The sequence below is a fragment of the Lagenorhynchus albirostris genome, chromosome 19 (assembly GCF_949774975.1).
Source record: "Lagenorhynchus albirostris chromosome 19, mLagAlb1.1, whole genome shotgun sequence".
NCBI lineage: Eukaryota > Metazoa > Chordata > Mammalia > Artiodactyla > Delphinidae > Lagenorhynchus > Lagenorhynchus albirostris.
The window spans coordinates 2,190,917-2,209,580 of record NC_083113.1 but is presented as its reverse complement, the minus strand read 5'-3'; the positions used below and the strand labels follow the sequence as shown (position 1 = coordinate 2,209,580).

At 42.6% G+C, this 18,664-nt stretch overlaps 1 protein-coding gene across 3 annotated transcripts in view; it reads left to right on the top strand.

Annotated features, from left to right (window-relative positions):
* LOC132509559 (zinc finger protein 552-like) overlaps positions 1-18,664 on the top strand; it is a 75,172-nt gene that overhangs the window by 2,259 nt on the left and 54,249 nt on the right. For 2 of the 3 annotated variants that reach the window (XM_060130703.1, XM_060130702.1), the window contains exon 2: positions 1,522-1,648. In XM_060130703.1, the coding sequence (XP_059986686.1) occupies positions 1,522-1,648 (127 nt within the window). Of the gene's footprint in view, positions 1-1,521; positions 1,649-2,958; positions 3,049-5,625; positions 6,460-18,664 lie in introns of those variants that run through there. The other variant, XM_060130704.1, reaches the window with a different exon arrangement.

Below are 18,664 nucleotides of genomic sequence, written 5' to 3'. Positions count from 1 at the left end.
CTTGTTAAGGGAACAGCAAGTATAGCATAGAAGTGGAATAGGGCCATGGGTATCTGAAATGAACAGTTGATTCTGTGTGGCTAAGTCAGAGGTAAGGAATGGAGCCTGTCAGGGCGGCCATTATAGAAGATTTTGTCACTGCCACTGCTAGTGGGAGCCATGGAAGTCTAGAGAATTACTGGATCCTTTATGAATTTGCCAAGCATACTCTGGATGCTGTCAGCTAAGTTGTGGTGTAAGGCCTAAAATTAACTCCCAGTATTATATGCTTCCTTGACATGTGTTGAGACTGGCAGGACCTCAAATGGCCTGAGCAGCAGGTCCCCACTTTGCTCTGCTCCAGTGGATAAGGTCTCCTAATCAAACAACGCTTTTTATAAAGGGGACCAGGTGTAATTCCTGCTTATCCCTTTGTAGTGAGTTTCAGTTCCCTGTCAGCCCTTTGGAGTTATTCAGAAAAGGAAATTGCATCCTCCCATGGAACCAGGGGCACCTTACCCTCTTGATACTACAAAGCTTACGTCTCACAGTTCTTGGTTGTTCACTGTTTTCCAGAGTGTAACTCCATGTAGCCCTGTATGGAATGTGGTGTCTTCCTATTCCAGGCTGTGGATATATATGATTAATAAGATGCTGCTGATAACATCTTTCCAGTGTCAGGTGCCCTAACCCTAGGCAGAAATCCCACCCTCACCAGTGGAGTGAAAAGGAGGTGATCAGGGCTTCCCTGGTTGTGCAGTAGTTAAGAATCCACCTGTCAATGCAGGGGACATGGGTTCGAGCCCTGGTCTGGGAAGATCCCACATGCCACGGAGCAACTAAGCCCACAAGCCACAACCACTGAGCCCTTGTGCCACAACTAGTGAAGCCCGTGTGCCTAGAGCCCTTGCTCAATAAGAGAAGCCACTGCAATGAGAAGCCTGTGCAGCGCAACAAAGAGTAGCCCCCGCTCGCCTCAACCAGAGAAAAGCCTGCGCGCAGCAAAAAAGATCCAACACAGTCAAAAATAAAAAAATAAATAAAAATTTAAGAAAAACTTTATTTAAAAAAAGGAGGTGATAAAAATATTTGAACGTGTGGGGAGGTCAGGGAGATGCTTATAGAGTGGGATGGTGAGGTGGTGGTGGCCATGGGCATGTCTAAATATGAGGGATGTGCAGTCTCGAGAGTGATGTGTACATGGAGAGGGAGTATGTTTCATGGTCCCAGGTCCCTGGTATTGGGACTTACATGACCTTGATCACACCAGGGTTATTGCCTGGTAGGAGGGTTGGATGCCTCTATGTCAGGCCCACAGTTTAAATATCTGTTTGTGCACCTGTCTCTTGTTGCTGACGGCTGGACCCAGTAGTCATTGGGCCCATAGGGAGACAGTTAGCACCAATGGCGCCAGGGCCTAGTTTCTCCTCTGACTGGGGAGATTGGGAGGAGGATAGACATAGAATAGATAAATAGGGGAAATGATTGTAGGTCCTCTTGAGAGAGGATTGTTTGTGATTTCATCTGTCCCAATCACGACAGGGCAGTGTGAGTTTTGAAGATGTGGCCGTGAACTTTTCCTTGGAGGAATGGGGTCTCCTTGACGAGGCTCAGAGATGCCTGTACCATGATGTGATGCTGGAGAACTTGGCACTTACAACCTCCCCGGGTAAGGCCCTCAAACCCACCCCTGTGTCCTGAACTAGTCTCTGCCCTTTCTTTTTATCCATTGGCAAGTCTCCCCTTCTCACATCAGGACCTGGGCACTGCTTTCTTCCCCAGTTCCCGGAGTAGGTGTTGTGGTTAGTAGGGCTGAGGTGTGAGCACTGCTGTCTCTTCTCCTTGACAGATCCAGCACCTGCTACCCCCTGCCTTGCAGGGATGGATCCAGAGTCAGGAGTCTTATAGGCATGAATCCCACCTTGTTTACCCTCTCCATAGCCAGGTGAATTTTCCAGATCCAAGGCACCTGTGTACCCCAGGTTCTACTTCCTTCACCTAGCTAACATTTCCTCATTCTTGCTTGTGCCAGAAATTGCTGTTACTGACCCGGTCACTGTTATTATAAGGACAATGGGCTATTCTTGCAAGATATTCCTCTGAAGTTCTTTTTGTAAGATTTAATTTTATTTCTTGTGCTCTATCTTTTTGGCCATTGCTGGCTGCTTATCTGTCCTGTCTTTACTTTAGTACTTGAATCATCCAGGTTCTGCGTAGCTGCTCATCAAGGGGGTGAAGTAGAGAGGTTCACAGAATAGAAAGGACTCCAACTACAGCAAGGACTCATACATAGTCTGGCCCTGATAAGTAGCACCTGGGGCAGAGCGTGATGTCAGGGCCGTATACAAATCATGCCAGAAAGCTATTCTCTGACTAGCCTTTTGGTGCCAATCACAGTGGCGGCCACACCTCATTTCTGCCTGTACTTCCCCATTCTTCAGTTAGCCACCTTCTCAACTCTACTACTTGTCACTTTTTATTTCCAACATAGGGCTAATTCTCACCTCCCTGGACTCCATCTCTCAATGCTTTTTCACACTGGTCCGTCTGCAGTGCTGTCCAACATTGGCCTGTACCATTCATGTCATGAGGTGTGCACATTCTTAATCCTTGAACACCAGCTGCTCTGTTGCAGTTGGATTTTCCTGAGCCTGGATACAACCTACTACATAGTACTCATGTGTCACCACCAAACAAGATCCTGTTGAAAGTTGTTTGCAGAATGAGCTGTAGACCCTGCCTCTTCTCTTTGTGTCACTCCACATGGTTGTGTTCCTCACCTTGTGAGGCCTCCCCCATTCTGTAATCTTTAAAGGCCCAGTGCTGCTAAGCAGCCTCATCCTCAACTTGAACCCAACCACCTTGTCTTGCAAACAGTCCCATGGACTCATCCTTGGATTTGTGAGACACAGATTTGTATTGGGGATTTCTCCTTGCACAGAGTCAACATGTACATCTCCAGCATTTCTCTGCTTTCAGGTTGTTGGCATGGAGAAGAGGATGAGGAGGCACTTTCTGAGCAGAGTATCTCTGATCAAGGAAGCTCACAGATCAGAATTGTTAAGGCAGGTCTGTCTCCCCAGAAGGCCAATCTCTATGAGATGTGTGGCCCGATCTTGAGTGACATTTTTCACTTGGCTGAGTACCAGGTAGCATGCTGTGGGCAGAAACTACACGTGTGGGACGTGTGAGAAACCATTCTATTTCAGAGCAAACCTCCATCACCAAAAGCAGCACACTGGAGAGAAACAATTGAGAAGTGATGTGAGGAGAACATTGTTTGTGAACAGCTGAAAATTCTATGTATCAAGGAAGCCCTTTACCTTTGGGGATGTTGGGAAGGACTTCCTGGGCAACTCAGGATTTCTTCACCAACAGGCCACATGCACCTGGGAGAAGTCAAATAGTGGAATTGAGCATGCGACTCCCTTTCCAAGGGGAAAAAATCATTATAAATGGGGATACTGCCCAGAAACTTTCAGTGGCAAACACACTTGTTCAGCACCAGAGAGTCCTCACTAGAGGAAGATGTTACACATGCAGCTAATGTGGGAAATCATTTAGCAAAAGCTCCCATCTCATTAGACATGAGAGAGTTCACACTGGAGAAAGGCCTTATGAGTGCAGTGAATGTGGGAAATCCTTTAGCCAAAGCTCTAACCTCATCACACATCAGAGAGTTCACAGTGAGAAAAGGCCTTACAATTTGGGGAATATGCTGAATTCTTTACCTACAGCTCCAGTCTCTTAAAACACTAGACTGTTTACACTGGATCAAGGCCTTGTTAATGCAATGAATACGATAAGGCCATTAGCCCAAGGTTTTGACTCTGGAACCACAGATTTCAGAAGGGAAAAAACATCTTACATGTGCAGGGATGTACAGTTTCCTTTTTCAGTATGTCAACACTTGAGATCCCTCATCGTGGTACCATCTGAATTGAACCTCATACATCCAAACATCTGCAAACATCCCAGGTATGTGGGAGCTGCACTGTACTTTTTAACCTGCCCAGGTCCCTTGCCAGATTTCTGTCATTGACAGTTTCTGTGGCCAAAGCCATTTCACCTCTCCCACCTGGCAGGTACTCACAGTGTACAGCATTCACCCACCCCAGGGTGTTCAGGGAAAGAAACATTGGTCTTTCCCATTCACAGGAGGGATTGTTAGAAGCCTGAGCACTCACTCCTTTCTCATTTCTTTGATGAGTTAAGTCACTGACCTGACCCATTTTTGGCCCAAAGGACTCTGCTTGTGACTTGTAAAAATGGACGACCTTATTCAGGGATATTGTTGGCCTCACATAACACCTATGATGGGATTTTCTACCCCACATAACTCCTATGATAGGATTTTCTAGCCATCAAGTCACCAATCCAGGAGTAGCTTCCCTCCCATTGCTCTGGTTTGTGCAATTATAAAGGTCTCACTGTTTAAGCCACATTTAATCTTGAGGTTCCATTCGCTGTAGGGGATGATTTGAAAACACGGGTTCTGCTAACATAAAGGACTGATCAGCTTTTGTTGGGAATCCCACGCTTTGTGTGCCTTAAGGGCACAATATGATAGCAGTTATACCTCTCTCCATTTTGGCCTTGTTTGCATTATTGCCCAAGGCTTCCAAGGAAAGACTACAGAGCTTTCTGGTTCTAATTTGTGGCCTGAGTGCCATATTTTCTTGGTTCAGAGGTCAGCCTGGGGAAGGAGCAATTGTGACAATCTTCCTTGCTTCTGAGAGTAACATGAAATTGTTGTCTTGTTCACAGGGGATATTGCCTTGAGCTCAGCATTAGTGAGGAAAATATTCTCCCAGGTCCTGCAGTAGAGCCATGTGCCCTTATGTGCAGAATTCTGCAGTGTAGCATCACTGGTTGTAAGATTATAGGGGGAATGATAATTGTTACAGAAAACATTGGATTAATAGTGGGTGGAGGACACTATTACAAGCTGGTTGGAATGTGCCTCATTTAAAGGGGCATCCACAATGACAGTGTTCCAGTCACTGTGGCTGTGAAGGATGAGCATGTACAGAAATTCTCAGATCTCCTGAATTGAGAAGGGCATTACAAGAGAACATAATCTGAAGGTTTTGTGGATTTCTGTAGCCTCTGTGGGCTATCCTCCTCAAGGCCATTTCTGTGCCAGACAGAAAAATGAGAATAGAGAGAAGGGATATCTTTTCATCGAGTAATGGACTTTGTGACCCAGACAGTATTCCTGTTGAATCAGGTGGGAACAGTCTTCATTGCTTCCTTATATATTTGACCACTGAGGCAAGGTGACCCTCCCAGGGTGTGAGGCAGAAAGTGGTGAAGTCAATATAGGGGATTTTACAAAAAGAGTAAGAAATCCAGATTTTTATTTTGGATAATATTTTTAAGCTTTAATAAGGTATGAATACATGCAATAAAATGCACATGGTTAAAATATACAATTTGATAAGTTTTGACATTTATATAAATCCATGGAACCACCATCACATCCATAATAAACCTATCTACCTTCATATTTACCTTGTTTCTTTTATTGATGTTACTCTGACCTCTAGTCAATCATTGACTTATTTTTCTTTACAATAGATAAGTTTGCATTGTCTAGAATTTTATATGATTAAAGTCATAAAGTGTTTATTCTTTTCCCGTCAGGTACCCTCATGTGACATGTTTATTTTGAGAGTCATCAGTGAGTAGTTCATTCTTTTTTTATTGACGAGAAGTATGATGTTCTGAGGATATACCATTATTTGTTTATTCATCTGTTTATCCGTATTTGAGTTGTTTCCAGTTTTTGACTGTTGGAAGTAAAATTGCTGCAGACTTTTGAATATAATTCTATACATGGTTATGTTTCACTTTTCCTCTATTAATACTTTAGGGTGCAGTGCCTGAGTTTCAGTCTTAGTGAATGGATGACTTTTTAAAGAACTCTACAGTGTGATCTGAAATGGTTGTTTCCTTTTGCATTCCTACCAGAAGAGTTTGGGACTTCCAGTTATTCCATATCATTGCCAATATGTTTAGTCTTTTTAAACTTTTTTTTTTCTTTTTAATTTGGCTGCATCAGGTCTTAGTTTGTGGCACATGGGATCTTCATTACGGCATGCGGGATCTTTTGTTGCGGTGTGTGGGCTCTTCGTTGCAGCATACGGGCTTCTCTCTAGTTGTGGTGCACAGGCTCCAGAGAGCATGGGCTCAGCAGTGGTGGCGCACTGGCGCTCTAGTTGTGTCGTGTGGGCACTCTAGTTGTGGCATGTGGGCTTAGTTGCCCCACAGCACATGGGATCTTAATTCCCTAACCAGGGGTTGAACCCGTGTCCCCTGCATTGGAAGGCAGATTGTTTACCACTGGACCGCCAGGTTAGTCCCAAGTTTTTTAATAAGACTTTTTGACCCTTTTAATAAGTGTATAGCAGTATCTCACTGTGGTTTTAGTTGCATTTCTCAGATGTTTTATGACGTGGAGCATTTTTTTCATTTTTTAAGTCCTCTTTTGGTAAAATGTCTTTTCATAGCTTTTGTCCATTTAAAAATAATTAATTTTGACTATTTCTCTCTTCATTAATAAATAAGATAATGAAACAATGAAGACTTGAAACCTCATTCTTTAGTGATGTGACTCCTAGCCATAAGAAATAATTATTTTTGAATTCTGAAATACTATTTCCTAACTTTTTTCTGCTGTAAACAGTGCAGTGGCCACATACAGCATATACTTTTTAAAGTTTAATCAGCATTACTAACATATTCTCCATAATCAAGCCAAGATTTGTATTGTTTGCAGTTTCCCCAGTGTGAATATTCCCACTTTCGTCAATTTAAAACTTCCAATGTGATATCACTGAACATGGAGTTTGAAAGTTGACAGTAGCACACCAATATATTCTATTTCCACTGTAGTGATACAGTAGCCACAAGCTTCAAGAACATAGAAGAAAAATGTAGTGAAATGACTAAGAAGTTAGAAGGTTTTGTTTGTTTGTTTGTTTGTTTGCAGTACGCAGGCCTCTCACCACTGTGGCCTCTCCCGTTGCGGAGCACAGGCTCCGAACGCGCAGGCTCAGCGGCCATGGCTCACGGGCCCAGCCGCTCCGCAGCATGCGGGATCTTCCCGGACCGGAGCATGAACCCGTGTCCCCTGCATCGGCAGGCGGGCTCTCAACCACTGCGCCACCAGGGAAGCCCTAGAAGTTTTTATATATTTTTAAACAGTTCAATTGCGGTAAAATTACATAAAGTAAACTGCACATATTTTAAATGTACATTTTAATGGTTTGACACGTGCTTACAACTGAAACCAAAATTTTCTTTCTACCTATTTTAACTCAGCTTTCTCCACATATAAAATTACTGATACAGTGACATATCATTTGTTATTTCTAATATACATAAAAATGGAAAAGATTGTATTAGGAAACTGGATGAACCCCTTTCCAATCTGCCACCATTATTTATCATTTCTTGGCCATTGTTTCATTCATCTTCATATATGCTAGAGGATTACTCTACTTTTAATCCCAGACATAACATATAATGCATAACCTCTTCAGGATGCATTTTTAGAAATTGAGTGCTCCTTCATAACTCTAATAACTATCACATAAAATGAAAACACTTAAGTATTTGGAAGTATGCTCAGTTTTCTCAAATGTCTCAAAAATGTATTTAAGGCAGATTAATTACGGTCAGGATCCAAAATGTATTCTTAGGGTTTTTGGTAACTGTGTCGCACTAAGTCTCTTAACCTTTAAGTCTCACTTGCCATTTTTATTCTTATTTGTTTATCAGAATTAGGCAGATTATAGATGTGGTTTATTGAATCTCTGATACTGTTTAACTGATCACCCTTTCCCCATAATCCTGTGCAGTAGATATTAATTAGGTAGGTGATTGAAGTTTGGTCCCAGCAAAGTGTGTGATGGTGACTATTGGGTAAATAAAAATAAACTCTCTGGACTCAGAAATCCTCTCCTCAAAGGTGGTAGTGACAGAAAACACTTTTATTATCGAGTAAGCATTAAACCAGAGTTTGATATGTATCACAGGTCATATGCTAAGAAATTGCAAAGGCTGAAAAAAAACTCCACCTTATGTAGCTAAGCAGGTACAACTCATTACATACATATTTTGATGATAATAACTAGTCACCTAGCTCTAGTACCCGTGCCATGCTCAGTCACTGGCTGAGAATAGCTTGCTGAGAATGGCCTTTGGAATGCTGTGGTGGCTTCCAAGGCAGCACAGCTGAGGGTTGTTGGCCAGCTGCACTCCTCAGAGAAGGATACATCGTAAAGGAAAAACTGAGCAGCCTACTTTCATGGCTGCCCAGAACTGAAACTATATGTATAATATTTGATTAATTTTAAATATGGTTTCGTCAGAGCAAAGAGGCAACAGAATAATCCTTTGGCAGGTCTCTCTCAGATTCTTAAACTTCCATCTGATTCCTTATCTTAAAACCATCAAAGTAGGTCTACTCTAAAAGTAAGAAATAGGCTCAGAAAACAAACAAAAAAATAGCCAAGAGAATTTGACTGTACCACTTGTCACACATGGTTCTTCTTCTAAATTTATCTGGCAATTGGGGTGACTATTGTGAAAGGAAAATAAAAATGGAGCCGATATTGCTCAGGGCTGTCTAAAATGGAGCCGGGAATCTATTAAGGAAGTGTGACTTATGCACCTCTCAGCCTGGATGGAATCTGATCTTTTGACTTCTTATTGTCCTAATGAGGCCATCCAGAACATCTGCCAGAAAGTCAAGATTCTTATCAAACCCTCATCGTAAAATAACTCATGACAGCCTGTCTACTTATCAGACCAAAACCCTAAAATAAATCCTGATTTCTTAAGGACAAATAGTTCCTAAATTGCATCAGACTCAATCACAATTCTCAAGAGGCAGCTTTAACAAACTCAGAGCTTTTTGTCTTTGTAAGCCCCTTACTCTCTTCTCCTGGAACATCTTTTGGGGTTACCTGAATCTGTATCTCCTGAATTGTAGACTCCAAATAAACTTTTCCTTTTGTATAACGTTTTTGTTTGGTTTGGGTTTTTTGGCTATGTTGGGTTTTCGTTGTTGCGCGCGGGCTTTCTCTGGTTGTGGTGAGTGGGGGCTATTCTTCACTGCGGTGCATGGGTTTCTCGTAGTAGCTTGTCTTGTTGCACAGCATGGGCTGTAGGCACGCGGACTTCAGTAGCTGTGGGTTGCAGCCTCAGTAGTTGTGGCACATGGACTTAGTTGCTCCGCGGCATGTGGGATCTTCCCAGACCAGGACTTGAACCCATGTCCCCTGCATTGGCAGGTGGATTCTTAACCACTGTGCCACCAGGGAAGTCCCTAAACTCTTATTTGCAGCCTCCTATATTGTGTTTTGGTTGGCATTACATGGTGTCAGAAGAGCGACCTGCAAAAGCCCTCACCAACTCTTATCTAACACTGCCTTGGATTCAGTTAAGGTGCCTGCAAGAGTCTGTTATGCTTTATCAATCATCTCCTTGGTGATCCCAGATCGTGGTGGTGAGTCCTCCTGTACCTAAGCCACCCATGTTGGTAGAAGTTCTAGTTTATTTTGGTGTCCTCTATTGCCGGCTTCTGTCCTCTAGGATTTTGTTTCCTGTTTTGAGCGGCCTCCAGCATTTTGCTTCCTGTTTGTTTTTTGGGTTTTTTTATTTTATTGAAATATAGTTGATTTACACTGTGTTAATTTCTTCTGTGCAGCAAAGTGACTCAGTTATATATATGTGTGTAATCTTATTCATATTCCTTTCTATTGTGGTTTGTCACAGGATATTGAGTATAGTTCCCTGTGCTATATAATAGGACCATGTTGTTTATCCATCCTTTATATAATAGTTTGCCTCTGCTAATCCCATACCCCCAATCCTTCCCTCTACTACCCGCCCTCCACCTTGGCAACTACATGTGTATTCTCTATGTCTGTGAGTCTGTTTTTCTTTTGTAGCATACCCATTCCACAGGCAGGGAAACTGAGTGTCCAGAACCAGGGGACAGTCCTGTGGCTGGGAAGAGGCAGAGCAGAGACCTGAACCCCTGTGGCAGAAGTATCTCAGGGTGCCTCCTATGTATACAGGTGCCCTGGGCATTTCCCTGCTGGCTAAAGACACAGGTGTAGCTGCCAGGTAGGACCCCAAGTAGGGATCAGAGCTGCTATGGGAAGAGCCCCCTGATGGGCTGGGGCCCCTCAGCCCCTGGAACTCTCTCCTGTTGTTGCAGCCTCCCCAAGGGCACTGCCACCACTCTCCAGGGTATCAGGACTCCCAACAGCTACCTCCTTGGGGGCCTTACTATGGGCCTGGCCCTATGCATCTTCCCAGAGCCCCTGAGGCAGCTCCATCATTAGCCCCATTTTGCACTGGGGGAAACTGACAATGTGTGGGACTGGAGGGGGTATCTCTTACTGTGACCCCGGCAGAGGTGGGGATGCAAAAATCAATCGCAGGCTCACCCACTGTGTTCCCCCTTCCCTCTGGCCTGTTTCCACCCCAAGAAACCTCTCCTTATTCCCTCGGGCTCCTCTTAGAAGCCTTCTCAACCTCTTCCCTGTTGCCCTGCAGATCCTCTCCCAAATGCTGATGGTCTCTGTGTTAATTTGCTAAGGTTGACAAAACATGGCATCATAGCCTGGGTGCTTTAAACAACAGAAAATTATTTCCTCACAATTCCAGAGGGTAGAAGTCTGGGATCAAGAGGTTAACAGTGGTTTCTTTGGAGGCTTGTAAATAGCTGTCCTCTTCCTCTGTCTTTACATGGTCTTCCCTCTGACATGGCTCCCCACCCCCACAGGCATGCAGCACCTTCCCCAGGTGTCACCCCAAACACATGACTGGCCCTTGCTGCCACATGTGAGTCATCCCAAGGCTGTTGGTCTTCCTACTAACATCACCTCAGGGCATCTTCTCCAATCAGTGCCCCATTACTCAGCTGTCACTGTTGTGGACATTGGAAGAGATGCTAAGGACTAAGAATGTCTACTGTAACGCTCCCCTGTCCCTGTCCCCATGGTTCTTCTTCTCACTCCCTCCAGCTGGTGAATTTGGTCCTCCCCAACACTAGGTAAAAAGCAAACCAATGACTGCTAATCCCTAAGAATATTCCTCCTCTCTCTTGGGGAACTAAACTTGACCACCATTCCCTGAATGGGCTAGATGAAGTCTGGCCTGTCTTGTAAATCCTGCATCATTCACATATCACAGGATGACAGTGTCCCACACTTGTTACACTGTGTCCCCAGATATATATAGGCAGGTCATATCCAACACCTGAAACGTTTGTTTCCAGGCTGTGTTATGGTGTGGTAGCAAAACACAGTCACAATATTTGTGTTTCTAGGTGTGTCACATACAAATTATTTTATTTGACAAATACACACGTAAAAAACAAGAGATTTACTTCTCCCTGTTGAAAATGGGGAATGAGATTTTGTTCCTCTCCCTTAGACCATTTACCTTAGAAAACTTGCAGGAACTGTCTCATCTCTTTTAAAATGCATGTCTTTGAAGACTAGAGAGGCCTTTTTTCAGCTGGTCTTTTCTTTTCTTCCAGTTTTAGGATTCAGAAATGTCTTTCTCAAGAACCTGCTTTCTCCTCAAACTGCAGACATCAGGGAGTTAGCTCATTTATCAGTTCTTGTACGAGGATAGGAGTCTCATCTTAGTGGATGCTGTGCTCCAACTTAAAAAACTACCTCCTATTACAAAGATGAGAAGTTTGTGTTTCCTGTGGCTAAAACCGATAAGCAAACACAGATAGTCACCCCAACTACCAGGTAAAATTAGGACTCTGTGTGACAAATGGTACTGTCAACTCCTCTTACTTGAGGACTAGGTATTGTTTATCTTGAATATACATATGCAGTGGGTTGTATCTGTTTGGATAAATAGGGGATTTAGGTTTTTTCTGTCTTTGCAGTTTCCTGGTGGATTGCCTGTGATGCACGAGTACTTTGCTTTATGCTTATTCAATAATAAAAGTGGTTTTCTGTCTCTACTACCATTGTGGAAAGGATTACCAGGTTGGGAGAGATTTTTGTTTTTACTTCCCTAACAGTCATCATCAGGCACCTGTCTGCAGGGATCAAACTTCATCACCCATCTCATCAACATCTAGTATACAGGATATATGGGGGGAGGGTGACCAGTTAAACAGTATTAGAGACTCATTAAGACCCATCTTGCATGTGCCAAATTCTGATGAACCAATGACAGCAAATTATGAGAAACAAATAAGAATTTTAAAAGATAAGTGGACCCCACATGTTAAGAGATCTGTGAGACACAGCTACTGAACCCTGTAAGGATATATTTTGGATTCTGATTGCAACTAATTTGACTTAAGAAACAAACACATTTTTGAGACAATTCAGCATTGATACAATGTTTATATTTTTCTGATAACTATTGTGTTATGAAAAATCCATTCTGAAGAGATTATGCATTAAATGATACCATGTCTGGAATTAGTACAGTAGTTCCCCCTTATGTGCAGCAGATGCGTTCCAAGACCTCCAAGTAGATGCCTGAAACTACAGATAGTACCAAACCCTATATGTACTATGTTTTTTCCTATACATGCATACCTATGATAAAGATTATAACAATAGCTGTAATAAAAGTTAAGTGAATGTGGTGTCTCCCTCTCTCAAAATAGCTTATTGTACTGTAGTCGCCCTTTTTGTGATGATGTGAGATGATGCGATGCCTATGTGGATTCACTGGACAATGGGATGATTCATGCTGTGGGTGGGACGAAGAGGGCGGTGAGAGATTGCAGCATATAGAAAGGCACGCAATTTAAAACTCATGACTTATTTCTGGAGTTCTCCATTTAATATTTTCAGACCTTAGTTGACCTTGGGTCACTGAAACCCCAAAAAGCAAATCTGTGAATAAGGGAGAGACTGTGGTAAACTAAGGCACTGGTGTAAACGGGGAAAGATGAAATAAGAATGGCCATGAACTGATGGGAGATGGGGTTGGATTCATCTGGTTTCATTACAGTCTCTTTCTTTTTTTCATAACAGTCTTTTTTTCATAACAAAAATATATATGTCCTTGTATCAGTAATTTTATATGCTGAGAAGGATAAATTTTAAAAGGCAGGGGGAAACATGGTTTCAGGGTTGTAAGCATGCATCAATCGATCAAAAGGTAGATTTTAAATATGTGTGGTTTAAACTGTTTTCAATGTATAGTACATCATCTGCAAACACTGACAGTTTTACTTCTTCCTTTCCATTTGGATTCCTTTTATTTCGTTTTCTTCTGATTTCTGTGGCAAGAACTTCCAATACTATGTTAAACAAAAGTGACAAGAGTGGGCATCCTTGTCTTGTTCCTCATATTAGAGGAAATGCTTTTAGTTTTTCACCATTGAGTATGATGTTATCTGTGGGCTTATATATGGCCTTTATTATGTTGAGTTATGTTCACTTTATGCCCACTTTCTGGAGAGTTTTTATCATAAATGGATGTAAAATTTTGTCAAAAGCTTTCTCTGCATCTATTAAAATGAAATGTTTTTATTCTTTAATTGTCAATTTGGTATATCACATTGATTTGTGGATATTGAAAAATCCTTCCATCCCTGGGATAAATTCCATTTGATCATGGTGTATGATCCTTTTGATGTATTGTTGGATTCAATTTGCTGATATTTTGTTGAGGATATTTGCATCTATGTTCATCAGTGATATTGACCTGTAATTTTCCTTTTTTGTGATACCTTTGGTTTTGCTAGCAGGGTGATGCTTGCCTGGTAGAATGAGTTTGGAAGCATTCTTTCCTCCGCAATTTTTTGGGAATAGTTTGAGAAGGATAGGTGTTAACTCTTCTCTAACTTTTTGGGAGAATTCACCTGTGAAGCCATCTGGTCTTGGACTTTGGTTTTCTGGTAGTTTTAAAACTAGTGATTGGGGCTTCCCTGGTGGCACAGTGGTTGGGAGTCCGCCTGCCGATGCAGGGGACACGGGTTCATGCCCTGATCTGGGAAGATCCCACATGCCGCGGAGCGGCTGGGCCCGTGAGCTATGGCCGCTGAGCCTGCGCGTCCAGAGCCTGTGCTCCGCAACGGGAGAGGCCACAACAGTGAGAGGCCCGCGTACCACAAAAAAAACCCCAAAAAACCCACTAGTGATTGAATTTCCTTACTGGTAACTGCTCTGTTCACATTTTCTATTTCTTCCTGGTTCTTGGGAGATTGTAACTTTCTAAGAATTTGTCCATTTCTTCTATGTTGTCCATTTTATTGGCATATAGTTGTTTGTAGTAGCCTCTTATGATCCTTTGTATTTTCATGGTTTCAGTTTAATTTCTCCTTTTTCATTTCTGATTTTACTGATTTGGGCCCTCTCCCCTTTTTTCTTTTTTTTTTAAAGATGTTGGGGGTAGGAGTTTATTAATTAATTTATTTTATTTTTGCTGTGTTGGGTCTTCATCTCTGTGCGAGGGCTTTCTCTAGTTGTGGCAAGCGGGGGCCACTCTTCATCGCGGTGCGCAGGCCTCTCACTATGGCGGCCTCTCCCGCTGCAGAGCACAGGCTCCAGATGTGCAGGCTCAGCAGTTGTGGCCCAGTTGCTCCATGGCATGCGGGATCCTCCCAGACCACGGCTCGAACCCGTGTCCCTTGCATTAGCAGGCAGACTCTTAACCACTGCACCACCAGGGAAGCCCTCCCCTTTTTTCTTGATGAGTCTGGCTAGAGGTTTATACATTTCGTTTATCATTTCAAAGAACCAGCTTTTGGTTTCTTTGATCTTTTCAATTTTTTTTTGTCTCTAATTCATGTCTTTCTGCTCTGATCTTTATGATTTCTTTTCCTTCTACTAACTTTTCGTTTTGTTCTTTCTCTAGTTCCATTAGGTATAAGGTTAGATTGAGATTTTTCTTGTTTCCAGAGGTAAGATTGTATTGCTATAAACTTCCCTCTTAGAATTGCTTTTGCTGCATCCCATAGGTTTTGGATCTTCATGCTTTCGTTCTTTCTTTTTTCATTTCTGCCTAGTTGTTTTCTTTGTTTCTTTCTTTGCTGCACTGTGCAGCTTGTGCTATCTTAGTTCACTGACCAGGGATTGAACCCAGGCCCTTGACAGTGAAAGCGTGGAGTCCTAACCACTGGACCACCAGGGAATTCTCTGTCTCTAGGTATTTTTTGATTTCCTTTTTGATTTCTTCAGTGATCCATTGGTTGTTTAGTAGCATATTGTTTAGCTTCCACGTGTTTGTGGTTTTTACAGTTTTTTTCTTGTAGTGGATTTCTGATCTTATAATGTTGTGATTGGAAAAGATGCTTGATATGATTTCAATTTTCTTAAGTTTACCAAGGCTTGCTTTGTGGCCCACCATATTATTAATCCTGGAGAACGTTCCATGTGCATTTGAAAAGAATGTGTATTCTGCTGCTTGTGGTTGGAATGCTTTATAAATATCAATTAAGTCCATCTGGTCTAATGTGTCATTTAAGGCCTGTGTTTCCTTACTGATTTACTGTATGGGTGATCTGTCCATTGATGAAATTGGGCTGTTAAACTCCCCCACTATTGTGTTACTGTTGATTTCTCTTTTATGGCTGTTAGTATTTTCCTTATATACTGAGGTGCTCCTATGTTGAGTGCATATATATTTACAGTTGTTATATCTTCTTCTTGATTGATCCCTTGATCATTATGTGGTGTCCTTTTGACTCTTGTAACAGTCTTTATTTTAACATCTGTTTTGTCTGATATGAGTATTGCTATTCCAGCTTTCTTTTGATTTCCATTTGCATGGAATACCTTTTTCAATCTCCTCACTTTCAGTCTGTAGGTGTCCCTAGATCTGAAGTGGCTCTCTTATAGACAACATATATACTGGTCTTGTTTTTAGATCCATTCAGCCAGTCTATGTCTTTTGGTTGGAGCATTTAATCCATTTACATTTAAGGTAATTATCAATATGTATGTTCTTATTGCTGTTTTGTTAATTGTTTTTGATTTATTTTTGTAGGTCTTTTTTCTCCCTTTCCTCTTTTGTTCTCTTCTCTTCTGATTTACTGAGACATCTTTTCTTTTTTTTGACAGTCCTGTGTGGCTTGCAGGATCTTAGTTCACTGACCAGAGATTGAACCTAGGCCCACAGGAGTGAAAGCGCTGAGTCCTAACCACTGGATAGTCAGGGAACTCCCTCTTCTCTTGTGATTTGATGACTAACTTTAATGTTGTGTTTGGATTCCTTTTTTTTTTTTTGGTGTGTGTCTCTATTGTAGATTTTTGGTTTGTGATTACCATGAGATTTGATATAGCAGTCTATATAAACAAGATTATTTTAACTTGCTGCTCTTTTAATTTCAAATGCATCTCCAGTATCCTGCGTTTGTACTCTCCTCATGATTGCTGGGGTTTTTGTTTTGTTTTGTTTTGTTTTTTATAAATTTATTTATTTTATTTATTTTTATTTTTGGCTGTGTTGGGTCTTCGTTGCTGCACCGAGGCTTTCTCTAGTTGCAGTGAGCAGGGACTACTCTTCGTTGTGGTGTGTGGGCTCCTCATTGCAGTGGCCTCTCATTGCAGAGCACAGGCTCTAGGTGTGTGGGCTTCAGTAGTTGCAGCACGCAGGCTCAGTAGTTGTGGCTCATGGGCTCTAGAGCACAGGCTCAGTAGTCGTGGCACATGGGCCCAGTTGCTCCGCAGCATGTGGGATCCTCCCGGACCAGGGCCCGAACCCGTGTCCCCTGCATTGGCAGGTGGACTCCCAACCACTGCGCCACCAGGGAAGCCCTGATTGCTGGTTTTGATATCATATTTGTGTTTGGTTGCTTTCCTACTTTGTCTGTATGTTTGCCTTTACCCGTGAGTTTTTCCATTTGTAATTTTCTTGTTTCTAGTTGTGGCCTTTTTCTTTTCTTTCCTTTTTTTTTTTTTTTTTTTTTTTTTTTTTGCGGTACACGGGCCTCTCACTGTTGTGGCCTCTCCCGTTGCGGAGCACAGGCTCCAGACACACGGGCTCAGTGGCCATGGCTCACAGGCCCAGCCGCTCCACGGCATGTGGGATCCTCCCAGACAGGGGCATGAACCCGCATCCCCTGCATCGGCAGGCAGACTCTCAACCACTGTGCCACCAGGGAAGCCCTCTTTTTTTTTCTTTTTTTCTCCACCTAGAGAAGTTCCTTTAGCATTTGTTGCAAAGCTGGTCTGGTGCTGCTGAATTCTCTTATCTTTTGCTTGTCTGTAAAGCTTTTGATTTCTCCTTCAAATCTGAATGAGATTGTTGGGTATTCTTGGTTGTAGGTTCTTCCCTTTCATCACTTTCAGTATATGGTTCCACTGCCTTCTGGCCTGCAGAATTTCCGTTGAAAAATTAGCTGATACCTTATAGGAATTCCATTGTATGTTATTTGTTGCTTTTCCCTGTTGCTTTTAATTTTTTGTCTTTTTCTTTAATTTTTGTCAGTTTGACTACTATGTGTCTCAGCATGTTCCTCCTTCGGTTTATCTTGACTGGGGCTCTCTGTGCTTCCTGGAGTTGGGTGACTGCTTCCTTTCCCATGTTAGGGAAGTTTTCAGCTATTATCTTTTCAAATATTTTCTCAGGTCCTTTCTCTCTTCTCCTTCTGGGAACCCTACAATGTGAATGTTGGTGTGTTTAATGTTGTCCCAGAGGTCTTTTATACTGTCCTCATTTCTTTTCATTTCTTTTTCTTTATTCTGTTCCATGGCAGGGATTTCCACCATTCTGTCTTCCAGCTCACTTAGCCTTTCTTCTGACTCATTTATTCTGCTGTCGATTTTGTCTAGTGTATTTTTAATTTTAGTTATCTTATTGTTCATCTCTGTTTTTTTAGATCTTCTAGCTCTTTGTTAATCATTTCTTTTGTCTTCTCAGTCTGTGCCTCCATTGTTTTTGTAAGATCTTGGATCATCTTTACTGTCTTTACTCTGAACACTTTTTTGGGTAGATTGACTATCTCCACTTCACTTGTTCTTCTGGGGCTTTATCTTGTTCCTTCGTTTGGGATATATTCCTCTGCCATCTCATTTTGTCTAACTTTCTGTGATTGCAGTTTACGTCCTGCAGGCTGCATGGTTGTAGTTCTTCTTGCTTCTTGTGTCTACCCCTTAGAGGATGAGGCTGGTCTAAGAAGCTTGTGCAGGCTTTCTGGTGGGTGGAACTGGTTCGTGCCCACTGGTGGTTGGATCTGGGTCTTGTCCCTCTGGTGGCCAGGGCTGTGTCAAGGGGTGTCTTTAGTGGGAAGCAGTGAGCTCAGGAAGACTTTAGGCAGCCTATCTGCTGATGGGTGCAGATGTGTTCCTGCCCTGTTGGTTTGGTCTGAGGAGTCCCAGCACTGGAGCCTGTAGGTTGGGTAGGGCCAGGTCTTGGTGAGAAAACAGTGGCCTTCAGGAGGGCTCACACCAATGAGAATTCCCCAGAACTACCACCACCAGTGTCTTTGTCCCTGCATTGAGCCACAGTCACCTCCCACCTCTATAGGAGACTCTCCAATACCACCAGGTAGGTCTGGCCTAGGCTCCTATGAGGTCACTGCTTTTTCCCCCGGGTCCTGATGCACACAAGACCTTGTATGCTCTCTCCAAGAGTGGAGTTTCTGTTTCCCAAAGTCCTGTGGAGTTCCTGCGATCAAGCCCCACTGGTCTTTAAAGCCAGATACTCTGGGGGCTCCTCCTCCAGATGCCAC